This window comes from Diadema setosum, chromosome 10 (genome assembly GCF_964275005.1).
Source record: "Diadema setosum chromosome 10, eeDiaSeto1, whole genome shotgun sequence".
Taxonomy (NCBI): Eukaryota; Metazoa; Echinodermata; class Echinoidea; order Diadematoida; family Diadematidae; genus Diadema; species Diadema setosum.
Window position 1 is genome coordinate 6,133,238 of NC_092694.1, and position 14,377 is coordinate 6,147,614.

Below are 14,377 nucleotides of genomic sequence, written 5' to 3' on the forward strand. Positions count from 1 at the left end.
TTTGACAACAGTACAACTGTTTTGTCAAGAATTTGTATGCAAGCACTGTACTATACATGCAACGCCACCTCCGGCTGTTTATAGACAAATAATCCAGCTATTTGTGTGATTCTTAGTCTCATTTCAAGGACACACGTGGGCAATCTTTGTTGACAGTGGTTGTGTGGCTTCTGCATAATAACCCCAGAGGTCATGCATAATGACTGCACTTCCCAATGAGCCATCATTGTAATGCACAATTTCGTATCTATTGTATTACCATATGATTTTTTTTTTCCATTCTCAACTAGCTTTATGAGATTGAATGAATGGCCAAAACTCTTTATTTGGAGTGACTGAACAATATTGGTTGTCATTCTTTTGAAAATGTGATTGATGGTTGATCAGTCACTGTACAACCGATCAGATTGACTTCTGTAGTGACAGTCTACATCTTGCATTTGCATTTTTCATTGCATTCAAAATGTAAACACAGTTTTGTTACAATGGTGTTCTTAAACAAACAAAAATTCTGCCACAATTTATCAACAGAAGCGTGCCCTGTTTCAAACCAAACCTTCTTTTCTTGTCGCGCTGTACTCAACTGGAAGAACCCCTGAATTTAAACTAGTGAGTTCAAAGGAAATAATAAGTAAATTTAGACTGCAACAGCATCATTACAAATAAAGAAACATTAATTTTTTATTCAAAATCTTTCTTTGACAATGATATTCCATCAGGAGGTACATAAACTATCAAATGTGATTTTTTTACACAAACCCGGATATTATATTTGTTAATCAACTTTTGATTACTGCATACAATTCATGGCTTAATCATTATTTTTCAGACTTAATCAGGGTGTGAGATGATGGGCTATATAATATGCATATTGAACAGATGAAGCATTATCCTTTTCTTAAAATATGAAGTCATATGCCCTGATTTTCTTTTCTTTCTTTCTTTCTTTTTTGCAAGAAACAGAGAAGGGGGGCTGCCAAAGGAAAATTTACATTGATATCAGAGTACTGTAAAACCAGAAATATTTATGGCATGAAACTTTCACAAATTGGAGCTGACTGCCTTTTTGCACAGTATGAAAGTAATGCAAACTGGTAACTGACATTCAATGCATTGCTTAGAAACAAAAACTTCTGCATGTATTTTAATTGGGTGAATCTTGGCTCGTTGCTAGTAAAGGTCCTGGTTTTACTGCATATAGCCAATAGTTTCTATGTCAGGCAGTGTCTCCTGTCATCATCTGGGATCTGTTTCACTAAGCTCTAGGATCAATTCTAAGTTCAGATAGACTGATCATAATGGCAATTTTGGAATGAATTTGTCCTCAGAAGTTGGGAACCATTTCAAGGAGCCATTTGGGAACAATATCTTGTACCCACTGTCTTCTTTCAGAATTCGTCTAGAATGTCTTGTATACTTCTCCACTATTACAGCTCTAATCTGAATCCGGGCCAATATTAGGTTCATTGCTTGGCTTGATTTAGTTCTCATGTTAGTAAAGGAGAGCTCTATCTTTCATGCTGAAGACAGACACACCATAGCACTGACTGGTAAAATTGTGTAACTAAATTCTATATAGAAGTGAATATTTGCATGCAAATTGGAAAAAAGAAAATATGCAAATCTACACCCCTTCTGGGCCAGGAGACGTGACTGGTGTGAGCAATGCTTTGGCGTTACTTGTCCCAATCCATACTCATCAGCACTGAAAGCACTAGAAGGTTTAAAAAGATAAAACTAGTGATATTTCAGTCAAAACAACATGATCATGAGTGCCATGCAAGTAATTTGAAGGCCAAGGCAGCTCTCTTGAGGTATGCTATGTTTGATCACTTGATCAAATTGACATGGTCCATTATTTCATAAAATTTGTAGTGCTTCCCTATAAGTTTCCAAAGATGAAAAAGGCAGTTGATCTATTCATTCATCATCTAAATAATATCATTCATTCAGGAGTAATTCAACTTTAAATTTCAGATAATTCTAAACACTCCATGAAGCAAATTCCTTTCAACCATCCAAAGGCTGTCAATTTCCTGTTTACTCTGCATCGTGATCTGTGTCTACCTTCCAACTCTCCTCCCTCTCTCTCTCTCATCTTTCCGTCTCCCTCTCTTTCCTTTTTTCTCTATCATTTCTCTCATCTACCTCTCTCTCTCCCTCCATCTATCTACCTATCTATCTCTCTATATCCCTCTATCTATTTCTCTATATCTCTCTCTCTCTTTATCTCTCTCTCTCTTTCTGCTTGTATCTCTCTCTCTCTCTTAAAATAGTGAAATATTATTATAAAACATATAGCACACATTTAAATATTCCTATGGCCATATAAATAATGATCCTGAAAGGGTATTATGAATCAGTACACGTCCACGTGCATTTGCAATGTATAGTCCCTTTAAGTGGGGCTGCAGGTTTACACAGCATATTAAAGTTTGAATCCTAGTCATTTGGCATGATGTTTTACAAAGATCCCTTTTTGTGTCTGGAAGGGAAGACTAGGCAGGGATCCTGGACGCAATCTCGAGGAGATAGCAAACCACCCAGAACGGGAAACCCAAGACATTGTAAACTTAGCAGTGAGGGCATGACGAAGGGGGGAGCTAGGCAGTAACTCAACACAGACCCCTGGTGCCGCGTGAATCCCGGCTGGCAAGGAGAGATAGTTTCTGCAATTATTTCGGGGACATACATATCACATATTCAATCTCTGCGCCTAGCTGACCCCAAACCGACCCCCCCATTGATCGGACGCAGTGTGGCGGGCGGCACCGTCCGTGCCGTTCGAGGTGGTGATAATTGCATTGATATGTGATCGTTCTTGGCGCATCTTCAACTCCTTCCTTGCCAAATTCCATCTCCTCATCCAACTGTTGATATGTTGAAGTCACACCAATCTTTTTCACACTAAACACTACTAAGAGGATACACAACATCTAATCTACTTCAAGTTTTTACATCAAATGTTAACCAAGACTTTGAATTTTTGTGATACTGAATATATGAAGGGTTTGTTTGCAAAAACCAATAAGTCCATTTTTGAAGATTTTGAAGTACGATCTCTGTCATAAAGTACAAAATAATACCTTTTAAATGATATATTTGTCACTACATATAAAGGTATATTTTTGAAGTTATGGTCAAAAGAAGCAAAAATTTTCTTAATATTTTCTTTATTTTTCTTGACCTTTAATCGCAAATATCTCCATTTGGCAAATATGGACTTATCGGTTTTTGCAAACAAACTCTTCATATCCAGAGCAGTGCAATCAATAACCAGTGATTTTTACTTTAATTTTTGGTCATTTATATGACATTCTACAGACAAAAAATTTCCCTCTGACAATGCCTTGTACTTCAGTTGTCAAATCTTACACATTAGAATCAAGAAATTATACATTATGTGTGTCAATGTTGAACTGAAACTTATGTACTTCTTACTTTGATATTAGAAGCCTGGAGGAATTAAATATGATTATTTTTCCTTCAGATGAGCATCATGCCTTTTGTAAAGCCTGCAGCGACTCTCACAGGCAGAATATCACAGTGCAACATCATTATTTTGTCATGGTAACCATGGCAACCTGACAACAGGAAGCCACCTTGTACCTGATGGGAATTCAATTAGACATGACTCCTGGGCCAATACTAAGCATAAATCAGTTTGAATTAGTATTCAGCATCACAGACTTATTGCAAGGTGCATTCTCTCTCTCCCTCTTTCTCTTTCTCTCTATCTATATATTTATGTGTATAAATTCATATCTCTCTCTTTCTCTCTCTATATATATATATTTATGTGTGTATATTTATATTTCTCTGTTTCTCTCTCCCTCTCTATTATATCTATGTGTATATATTTATATCTTTTTCTCTCCTCTCTCTAACACATGTGTATATATCTATATCTCTCACTTTCTCTCTCTCTCCCTCTCTCTCATTTTTCTGCATTCTTTCTCAAATGTGCATCTCCCTCATTCCCCCTCCAATGTCTAAAGATGACTTGTCTTAGGTGCAATCTTTTACCAACTGTGATTATCATTTCTCCCCCCCCCCCCCCTCTTCCTTCTTTCTCTCTCTCTCTCCCATTAATCTCTAGACGTATTCTCCTATCTTCCTATCTTACTTGTCGTTTATATACATCTTGATGAAAAGTTTGATTGCAAAATGAGTTACCTCCTTGCTTGTTAATTTTAAATTTTGGGGAAGAAAGCTGATTTAAAAAAAAAAAAAAATCAAAGAAAAAATAAGAAATATGGGATATTTCTATCAGTCATAATGTCATTCATATCCTTTGTTAATTAACAAGTAAGGTATTACTAGAAAGGTTCTATGTTGCTCCATCTGATGAAGGAATTGGGATAAAATGTTTAAAAATGGTGCTTGATCCCTTTTGTCATCAAACCTCCCAACCAATCTCGCCATCTTTCTTTCCAGCTATTTATTAGTCATTCACTTACATTTATGTCCATGCATCTCTGTATATGAAGAGTTTCAATGCAAGAATATTTGAGATTGACAATGCTGAAAAGCAAAAAAAAAAACTGAATAAGAAATATATGGTAGATTTAATAATAACTTCAGAATATTTCTTGTTAGGTAATGAGTACAGCATCACTGAAAAGATTCAACTTTCTCTATTTGATAAGGACCTTACTTGTAAAAAAAAAAAGGCATTCATCTCATCTTATTATTTTTTTTTTTTGCATTCAAACTCCTTACATCTACATAATCTATTTGTATGTATAGCTACATGTAATCGTCTTTAATGTCTTCAAAGGAGGCTGGAAAAGTCAGACTACTAAGTTCAGGGATTATCACTTGCTCTGGCTACACATTGACATGGGATGGAATGGAAGGGATCAGACCCTTGACCGCTATGACCAAATTCCATGGGTGCTTGACCACTCAGAGTTTGACCAGCACAGGTGCCAATGGGTTAAGATGAGAGGGCATGCAGGAACAAGTGGTCAGAGGATGAGAAACATTACGGCCAGGGCCGGCACGCCGGGCTTCCTGGGTAGTTCTATCTCGCGGAGCGCAGCGCGGCGCGAGCGTGACCAAGAGGAAATCCACTATTTGCGCGTTGAGGGTGGGGCACGACCGCGGTCTGATTCAACAACCCGCTGTCCTGGACGCGATCCAAGCAGTCACTACACAGTACATCTACAATTGCCCCAAAGTGTATATGTACATTCACAGAGTATGCATACAGGGACTGTATCCCCCTCTCTTTCTCTCAAAATCCTCTCTCCCTCTCTCACACACAATATTCTCTTCTGCTTGGACTTCATCTGTATGTTTCTCTCTTTCTATACCCCTCCCTCTCTCTCTCTCTCTCTTACTGTCTTAATATTCTTTTGTTCTCTTTCTATCTCTCTCTATCTCTCCTATATCTTTTCTCTTCTATAATATTTTCAGTATTTTGTCCCTCTCCTTTCAATTCGTTAGGTGAGAATGACAAAGGCACGAAGTTGCTACTAAAACCGAAGTGTTTGAGGCACTGTAATGCCCTTATCATTCTCAGCCGACGAATTCTAAATCAGCCATAATCTCATATTTCTCTGTTTCTATCTCTCTCCCATCTCTTCCTCCCCTTCTCGTGCTGCCTTGTTCCTTTTTTGTTCTCTATCTATCTCTCAATCCTTACATCTCTTCTCTTCAGTCATATATTCAATATCTCATCCCTCTCCATCTTTTTCTATTTATGTCTTCATTTCTTCTCCCATCTCCCACTTTCTCTCTCTCTCTCTCTCTCTCTTACTATCTATCAAGTCATATCTTTAGGCGAACAGGACTATAAGACAGAATGAAAACAAACATATACACCAACACACACACACACATACATACAAATACTCATTTGTGTTTTACACCATTACCCTATTTAGCTCCTTTCACCTACTGAGAGCCAGATAGACTATATGAGTATTTCTATGGTGATGATGTCCGCCTGGTTCTAACACAAAACAGACAAAGAGTGTGTCAATATCTTCTTCAGATCAAACTCTCAGTAGAATGGGCCCCAGTATGACATTTGACACTCTTCCTCAATATCTTGACAGCCAAGGATTCATTCTTTTATCAGGTAAACATTTTGTTCATCCATTATGGATGTCATTTCTTTGTGTCATTTTTACAACAACATTCTTTTGCTATTCTCTATGTCATTTTACATGTTTACATGGATATCTAATTACCTGATTGAACATATCATTTATTGCTGTGTTTATTAATTTTAAACATCTTAAATATTTAACAAACTAATAAAGTAATATTTCCATTCTAACTATCTTTCTGCGAGCATTTTTGTCTGTCATCTCCTGCAAATTTCTTCATCCTTGCCTTTTCTTTTCTCAAGGTTCAGCTGAGGTTTTATACATACATGGGCTTCATTATGTTGTTCTGTCTCTATGTAGGTCGTTTGCTGATTGCATTTCATAATGGTCTTTTCCTGCTATTCTCTATTTCAGTCTTATCTAGTTTTCCTTCTTCCCTGATCATATTTCCTCCTTTTTGTTACTTCAATGCCCTCTGCCTTGATGGAAGACTAAATCCTTCCATTATGCAAGGAGATTCTGTTATATTGTACATTGTAATGTCAACAAAGTATGCACACTGTTTACAACAACAAAAAAAACCCTCATATTTACATGCTCTCATTGAAGATGGAAAATAAATGAAGGAATAAATGAATGAATGAATAAGTGAATGGATGAATAAGTGAATGAATGAACAAATGAATAAATGAATGAATGAATGAATGAATGGATGGATGGATGGATGGATGGATAGATGAATGAATGAATGAATGAATGAATGAATGAATGAATGGATGAATGGATGGATGAATGAATGAATGAATGAATGAATGAATGAACAAATGAATAAATGAATGAATGAATGAATGAATGAATGAATGGATGGATGGATAGATGAATGAATGAATGCATGAATGAATGAATGAATGAATGAATGAATGAATGGATGGATGGATGGATGGATGAATGAATGAATGAATGAATGAATGAATGAACAAATGAATAAATGAATGAATGAATGAATGAATGGATGGATGGATAGATGAATGAATGAATGAATGAATGAATGAATGAATGAATCCATACGAGATTAAAAGGCAAAAAGCACTATTTCAATGCTTTTCCACTTCTGAGGTTGAGTGAGCTTGGCAGAATCCTCAAGTTTATGAGGGATTTACTCCCCATCCAGCTGATCTCAACTAAATCTCATTCTAAAGTCCCCAGCTTTGCCACACTGACATATTTGATTCTGTTGTCACTGCTGCCTTATGATGGTCAGAAATGCATTGGAAGTCCTAACACAGAAAGGCAGGGAATAAATATGTATGATATTGATAATCAGCTGGGCATTTGTACTATTTTGTAGTGAACCTTGCCAATGTTCTTTGGGGTCTCAACTGTATGTGTTTTCTTTATTCATGGCCTTTAAAGTAAATATAGTTTGTTTTGAAAAAATAAATTCATTGTCCTGTCATATATTACTATTTTTCTTCAAGCAATATTGACATTGCTATTATTTGATTCATTATTGAAAATGTTATCAATACCATTATCATTATTATTTTTTCAATAGTTACTATACTACTACCAACACCACCATTACTACTATAATTGATGCTGAGTTTTATCAACATTTTTATCATATCATTGTTATCATTACTGTTGTATTTATCATTTCAGTATCAAGCATAACAGAAACTGCAAGTTAGTGTTCATATTTCACCGCAATTGGACCTGTAACCCTCTGAGGACAGGCTGATTGTGCTATGACAGACACCTGCCCGTAGTACATTAGTTTCCCAAACACATCTACTCAGACAATACTTAGGACTAGTCTTCAACAGCTTAAAGGTAGGGGGTACCTTTTACAGAACTCCCAAAATGCAGCAAAACATTAAATATGAACCTCAGGGGACTTGTTTAGGCCACTGCTTAGAAATTTGAAAGTCAACAGTTATCTACAATTTGAATAATGCACAAAACTCAACTACTCAGTAGTTCTGTGTGTCAGCCACACTTAAGCCTTTTTGTTGCAGTCTTCTGTATTTTTTTTATCTATAAACACAAATCTAAAAGTATAAGAGCTGATGTAATAACATATAGAGTGTGTGGCAAGAATGTATATAGAAATGTTTATAAGTTTTGATGAACTTTATTCACAAAATATACATGATGGACACACATGCAGTGCATGGGTCTGCAAACGTAGCCTAGTAATGTACTGGAATTTACGGTGAGCCCCGAAAAGAATTCAATTCAAAATCTAACGGTCAAGAAAAATGTACTATTGTTACCTTCCACTTTCAATACTTTATGGGAGTTTCTAAAATGATACTCTCTTCAACATACCACTGTTTTTATACAACTCTTCATTTGAGGCATGCAAATGGGATTCCCTACCTTTAACATGGAAAGCTTCATGTCTTTTCAAGAGTATATCAGGGCTCCACACTAACCCATTTTTTTCTACTTATTGGTCTGACCTGTCTGTCCTACAAGTAGGTACCTTTTTCTTTTTTTTTTTTTTTTTTTTTTTTTTTACTGGTCCATTCCTGAAAAAGTTACTGCTCCAATAGTCTATAAGTTTCATGTTTGTAGTACTGTAGTTGTTTACAAAGACTGCAAGCTTAAATAACAGCCACTGCAGATTTGTAATCACGACATTGTGATGTGAGGGTATTTGTGATATCCTGTCCCACAGACAGATGAAGTCAATAACTTTGTTCATTGGTAAACATAAACAGATTCAAATAATGTGTGCAGGAAGAAAAAAAAAATAAAGTAAAAATGTATGCATTGCAAGCTAAATCACATTCATGTAATATCCATACACATCATACACAGCATTCTCAGCTCGTTTTGTCCCTCCTTGTCAGTATCACACATCATAATCCCACATCATCTCATTCCACCATCTCTCATCACCATGGTAACCAAGATGCTGATCCCTTACCCCCAAGGTAGACCACGGCAGAGGGAGCATCCCCAAACTTATTGGTGAGGCCGTTCCTGGCTCCCATATGTTGGTACGCCCTCAGGGTCAGCACGCTGGTCTGACCGTCAACAGTCAGCGACATGACCCCTGTCTCCGGACTGATGCTGAACTCCAGCGTGTGCCATTGGTCATCACTGACCCTCTCTCCTGCTGTAATGCTGCAAATGGTTCAAAAAACAAAGTACATGATGTTGATGGTCAATTGATTCTAGTTTTGCTAAAGACATCATCATACATTTAAAAAAAAATATGATAGGTAGATATCATAAATGGTATGAACTTTTGGAATAGAATGGATAGCAGAAATTTTATACTAGGAGGTCTGAATTACTAAACAAAACAAAAAGTTGGGATATGTACAGAACCTGTAATCACCTACAACTCCAAAAACCATTGATTTGTTATCCTTGTATGTGTGTGTGTGGTTTTGTGTGTGTGTTTTGTTTTTGTTTGTTTTTTATTTGCTTGCTCTTGAAATCCACAAGTCACTGCAGGTATCAAAGAATAACCTGTAACTGGCATCATGATATATAACATTTTTTTTTCACCTAAAGGTATATCATACCTTTTCTTTTCAAAGACCAATATGAAAAGAAAAAGAAAATAAGTGAATATAGATTGACATTTGCTAATGCATCCAGGGGCTACATGGACAATCTATCTGAAGGCCTCAGAATAAACAGATACAGTACATGATGTACAAAAAATGTGAAGAATTCTCCCAGATTCCTCCCTAACTTTCAAATATCTCTTCAATAATAATGACATCATTAAAGTGCAGGATAAAGAACTTTAATCTAAATCTAAAAGGTAAAAATATGTCATATCCAAAGAATTTCAATGACAATTACTCAATGCAGCATCATTTTGATTTCCTTTTTAATTTAGTACAGCATTCGAGTGATATGATTCCCAAAATGTGAAATATCAATGGGGAGCAAGTTTGACAGGAAACTAATTATTAGATAACTCCCTGGTTGTTGACTAACCATGATATTTATAGTAGGGATAGATGTATTCTGTTTCACCTCCGGCAATACTGGAATTAAAATATGCCATATAGAGGCTCACAAAATGTTTTAAAAATATTGTTCCCAACTATTGACTATTTTGACATCCTATTTCTGTCATATTGCCTGATGTAATATTCAACTTATATCATATAAATCAGGAATAATCTCGATGAGCTATATTCTTTTTGCTCTTTTGGTGTCCTCTTTGTTAAATCTGTCTTTTCAAGCACCTTTTTTTTCTCCTTCTTTATCTCTCTATAATTATGTATCTTCCTTTGACCCAGAGTGTATTTATGATAGGCACACAAATGCCAGAGAAAACTAAGCTACAATGAATTCCATATGAACATATAAATATATTTTCATCTATGCTTCATCATTTTTGACAGCACAAAAAGTTTATTTGCTAGCAGGTTCTTTGCTTTTTTCACCCTGCATCGAGAATATACTCGCTGACCTGCCTTTTACTCACTCTATTCCAGCCTAAAGCCACGATGCCTTGTAGCTCATCTTAAACATAATGATGCAGGGTCATATGATTTTGGGATGAGGTTTTCATTGTAGGGAAACAGACCACACATACTGCATTGCACTTTAAACAGATCAGTCAATTATTAACCCTTTAAGGCCTACAGATGCTTTGTGTTTGTGTGTTAATCTATGTTTCTGTGTGTGAGTGTGTCAATGCCTACATCATATGGGTAGGTGGCTGCACGTTCAGACCATGGATATGAGAACATTGTTTGAATTTCTTGTTCTGGTTCATATCAAACACACACACAGACACAAAAACACACAAACACACACACATCATTATAATTTGCATGATGTAAGAGGTATCTGTCTGTTTTTATATTATGTCATGTGTGTATGCATGATTTTGAAACTTACATGACGAGAAAAAAGCAAAGTAATATTGAACTGCAACATGCATAAAAATTGTAAATATTGGCAAAAAATAATCATTTCTTTACACCTCGGCATTATGCTTGAATTTAAAGTGCTTTCTAGTGATTTAGTTTCAAGAAGCTCCCTCCCTTCATATAGACCAAAGTCTCCATCTTGGAAAGTCTCCATGTTGAAAGTTAACCCGTTGAGGACGGTTTGATTTTGCTACAAGACGCATTTCCCATAGATGCTGAATATACTCAGGACTCGTCCTCAACGGGTTAAGAGGAAGAGAAAATGTTATCATTATACACACACACACACACACACACACACACATACATACACACACATATACAGCGATCAAGGAGAGACAGAGATAGATGATAGATACAGAGAGAGAGAGAGAGAGAGAGAGAGAGAGGGAGAGAGGGAGAGAGATGGAAATTCCAAGATCATTATATTCTCCATCCCCCATCAACATTCTGAGGTCTCACAGTAGAGACAGCAGCACAATCTCTTTCCCTCTCCTCGCGACGACGACGAGCCAAGCTCTGGCTTTCACGCCGGGCTGAGTGACACGTCCTGTGACAGAGCCAGGTCCAGGGCTTGGATCTCAACTGACAGGATGTGGTCTCTTTTCATCTGGTCCTGAGTCAGACCCTGACTCATCGCCCCCTTGGCCTAAACCCCCAACCATCCCAACCTTCACCGGGAGGGCAAAGGTACTCGTGGGTGCTTGCTGCCCGCACCATGTGCTCGACTCCTTTCGGATGTACCTCAGGTTACACAGAAGGCTTGTGATTTACTATCAATCTTTCAGCATGAATAAAGGGCTTAAATGTGCCTTGTTAAAATGCCTCTTTCATTATCCCTGATAAAGCTTCAGTTAAAATGTAGTATTAAGCACAGATAAATAGTAATCAACTTAATCTACAACTCACATATCTTTCAATAAACTCTGAGATCAAAATGCAGTAAAGTTTGGCTAATACATTATCTTTTCTTGTAGTATGGACATCTAACTATCAGACTGACACTTTAAATATTTAGCTGGCCAACAATGGATATTGATAACAAAATTGTATATACATGTATATACTTTTGGTAGTACTTCATGTAGGTGAATTATTACAGGACAGGCTATGATGCAAAGACAGAAAGAAGAGCTCTAAAGAACACGTTTTTACTGCTTGGGATATGGACTTTCTAATCTGGAACGTATTTTTTGTTCTCACATTATTATAATGCATTAGCCTTCCTTTGAAAAACATTATGGGGATGCAAGGTAGAAACAGGTGTAATATATCTCAGCAATAATTCATGTGATGATGAAGGATATATTACTTATTTAAATCAAGGGGTAACTTCAACAGCAAAGTAAGGTCACTTTGTCTCAAGCAATTCAGAAACTGTATTTCACCATTAAGGATTAAGATGAAAATTTTAAGAATAATATATTCTTACAATTCACATTAACAAAATTGTAGTTCTAATGTCATCTTCAAATGAACATATCTAGATTGGGGTTCAAAAGGAAAACCTCTACTTTTCTTCCACTGCTTCTTGGCATTTTGTTCCAAAGCTTTTAATCACATATCAAACATGTTGATGACATTTGACACAAAAACATTTTACTTACATAGTCTTTACATTCAATGTGTCTGCATATGGGGGGAGGGGGGGGGGAGGAATTCCCAACCATGTTAACCAAAGCTTCCCCCTCATTACAGCAAAGAATTGCAGTGAAACTGCTGCCTCCTTAAGCCGAGTCAGGATGCACAAGATTGTTCTACTTAGGAATTTTCCACAGTGCTGAGAGGAAATTGGAGCATAGCTGCAATTAATTTCCATGTGTGCTGGGTTTTACTACTCTTCTGATAGTTCTTTTGCAAAATGCAAATCCCCCATTTCTTGCTGAATCATGTGCTGAATTTTCACTCAACAAAGTTGCAGAAATAGCCCATGAGTACATAAGACTCATGATAGGGCAGATACAAACTTGTAGTTTGTCTGCTATAGGCTTGAATAGAATGCAATCTGAAACTAATGACAAATGTCAGCCATAACCCAAGACTAAAATGTCTGGGTTAGCATCAACGATTCTCTGCTATGAGAATGAAATATTGTTGCTGTGCTTGATGTAATTTCTTTTGTCAAAAGAATTTGAAGCTAAAAGCAAAGCTGCCACCCTTTCCTTGGTTCTGGGTAACAACTCTTTTGACAAATAAGAATTTCTACCAATTGAGGAGCCCAACAAGAATTGCTGCATGAAATATCTTCTTTTTTTTTTTCTTACTAAGGTACACGTATCAATTAGTCATATACATGTTAGTGTTCACAATCAGGGGGAATTAGAATTGATCAGTAAAAGTATAGGTGCCTAGCCAAATGGCATAATCAACCACCTGCACAGCCATCTGTCTTACTGATACTGTCTACAAATTCAGCAAGATATGGTCTTGGAGATCGAATGTATCACAAATGAACCATTGTTGAAAGAGCAAACTGTCTAAATGTGCCATTTGTCATTACATTGAGGTGGTTTTAATGAACCATGATAATGTCACTGTGGCATAATTTCATTCTGATTTTACTGGTTTCACCTCAGTAACAGTTGCCTCTCATAGTCTCAGTTTAGATATATGTATGGCATAGACAACTGATTTATCCTATAAATCACCTTTGCATGCTATGCACAGTGATGCTTTTTATCCCCTCTCTTTTCATTTGCTCTCATTTAGATCTGTGTTTGGTTAGTCACGGTGATTGGATTTATTCGATAAGGTTGGATAGGTACAGAGAGACCCGTGTGTTCTTGGAGTGTGAATCAGATAAAATGAATGTGCAGTCAAAAATCATGACGTCATTAATGGATGAAATGACATTACCTTTCGACTACCGTTTCGTAGTAGTTGGTAGCCCTGATCCTTCCCGATATCACCTGCAAAACGACGGCATACTTATCCACTTCAAAATTGTACTTGGTTTCATTGTCGCGCATGTAGTGGTGGGCGAAAAGAAGCGCGTTGCTCGTTACCGTACGAAACTGGAGCGAGATTGCCTGGATCTCGCCGGAGGGCATCCAGGGAGGGTTGTAGAGCACGTACGACCGCTCGGGATCGTTGAAAGTTAGTCCGCACACCGAGTTTGCGAGGAAGAATACGACGCCGAGAACGGCTATCGACAATCGAACTCCGAGATTTCCGTGGAGCGATATCCGATCCATGGTTGGGGAATAAGTGCTCCGAGTGGCAGCCAAAATGAGAATGAGAGGAGGAGGGGAGACACACACTCCACAGGCTAAGTTCGTTTCACTAGCTGGCAAGCGACGGTGAGGAAGCGATCATTACGGACTGAACTCACTGAGGCAGTCAGAGAGTGAACTTCAGCTGACGAGAAACTGCACGCCTACACAATAGAGGACATTATAAGGCCAT

The 14,377-nt window shown here is 37.1% G+C and overlaps 1 protein-coding gene across 1 annotated transcript; it reads right to left on the reverse strand.

The window, feature by feature from the left end:
* Nucleotides 1-8,962: 8,962 nt before the first annotated feature.
* LOC140234445 (uncharacterized) lies at nt 8,963-14,166 on the reverse strand. Its single transcript, XM_072314490.1, has 2 exons — nt 13,829-14,166; nt 8,963-9,194 (listed from the first exon to the last, which is right to left on the reverse strand). The coding sequence occupies exons 1-2, from the start codon at nt 14,164-14,166 to the stop codon at nt 8,963-8,965; spliced, it is 570 nt and encodes a 189-aa protein (XP_072170591.1).
* Nucleotides 14,167-14,377: the final 211 nt, after the last annotated feature.

Excerpts from the sequence above, each read along its gene's own strand:
- LOC140234445 (XM_072314490.1), bottom strand. The coding sequence starts at position 14,166 with ATGGATCGGATATCGCTCCACGGAAATCTCGGAGTTCGATTGTCGATA. Across the intron at positions 9,195-13,828 it reads TACGAAACGGTAGTCGAAAG|CATTACAGCAGGAGAGAGGG; the intron begins GTAATGTCATTT and ends AACCATTTGCAG.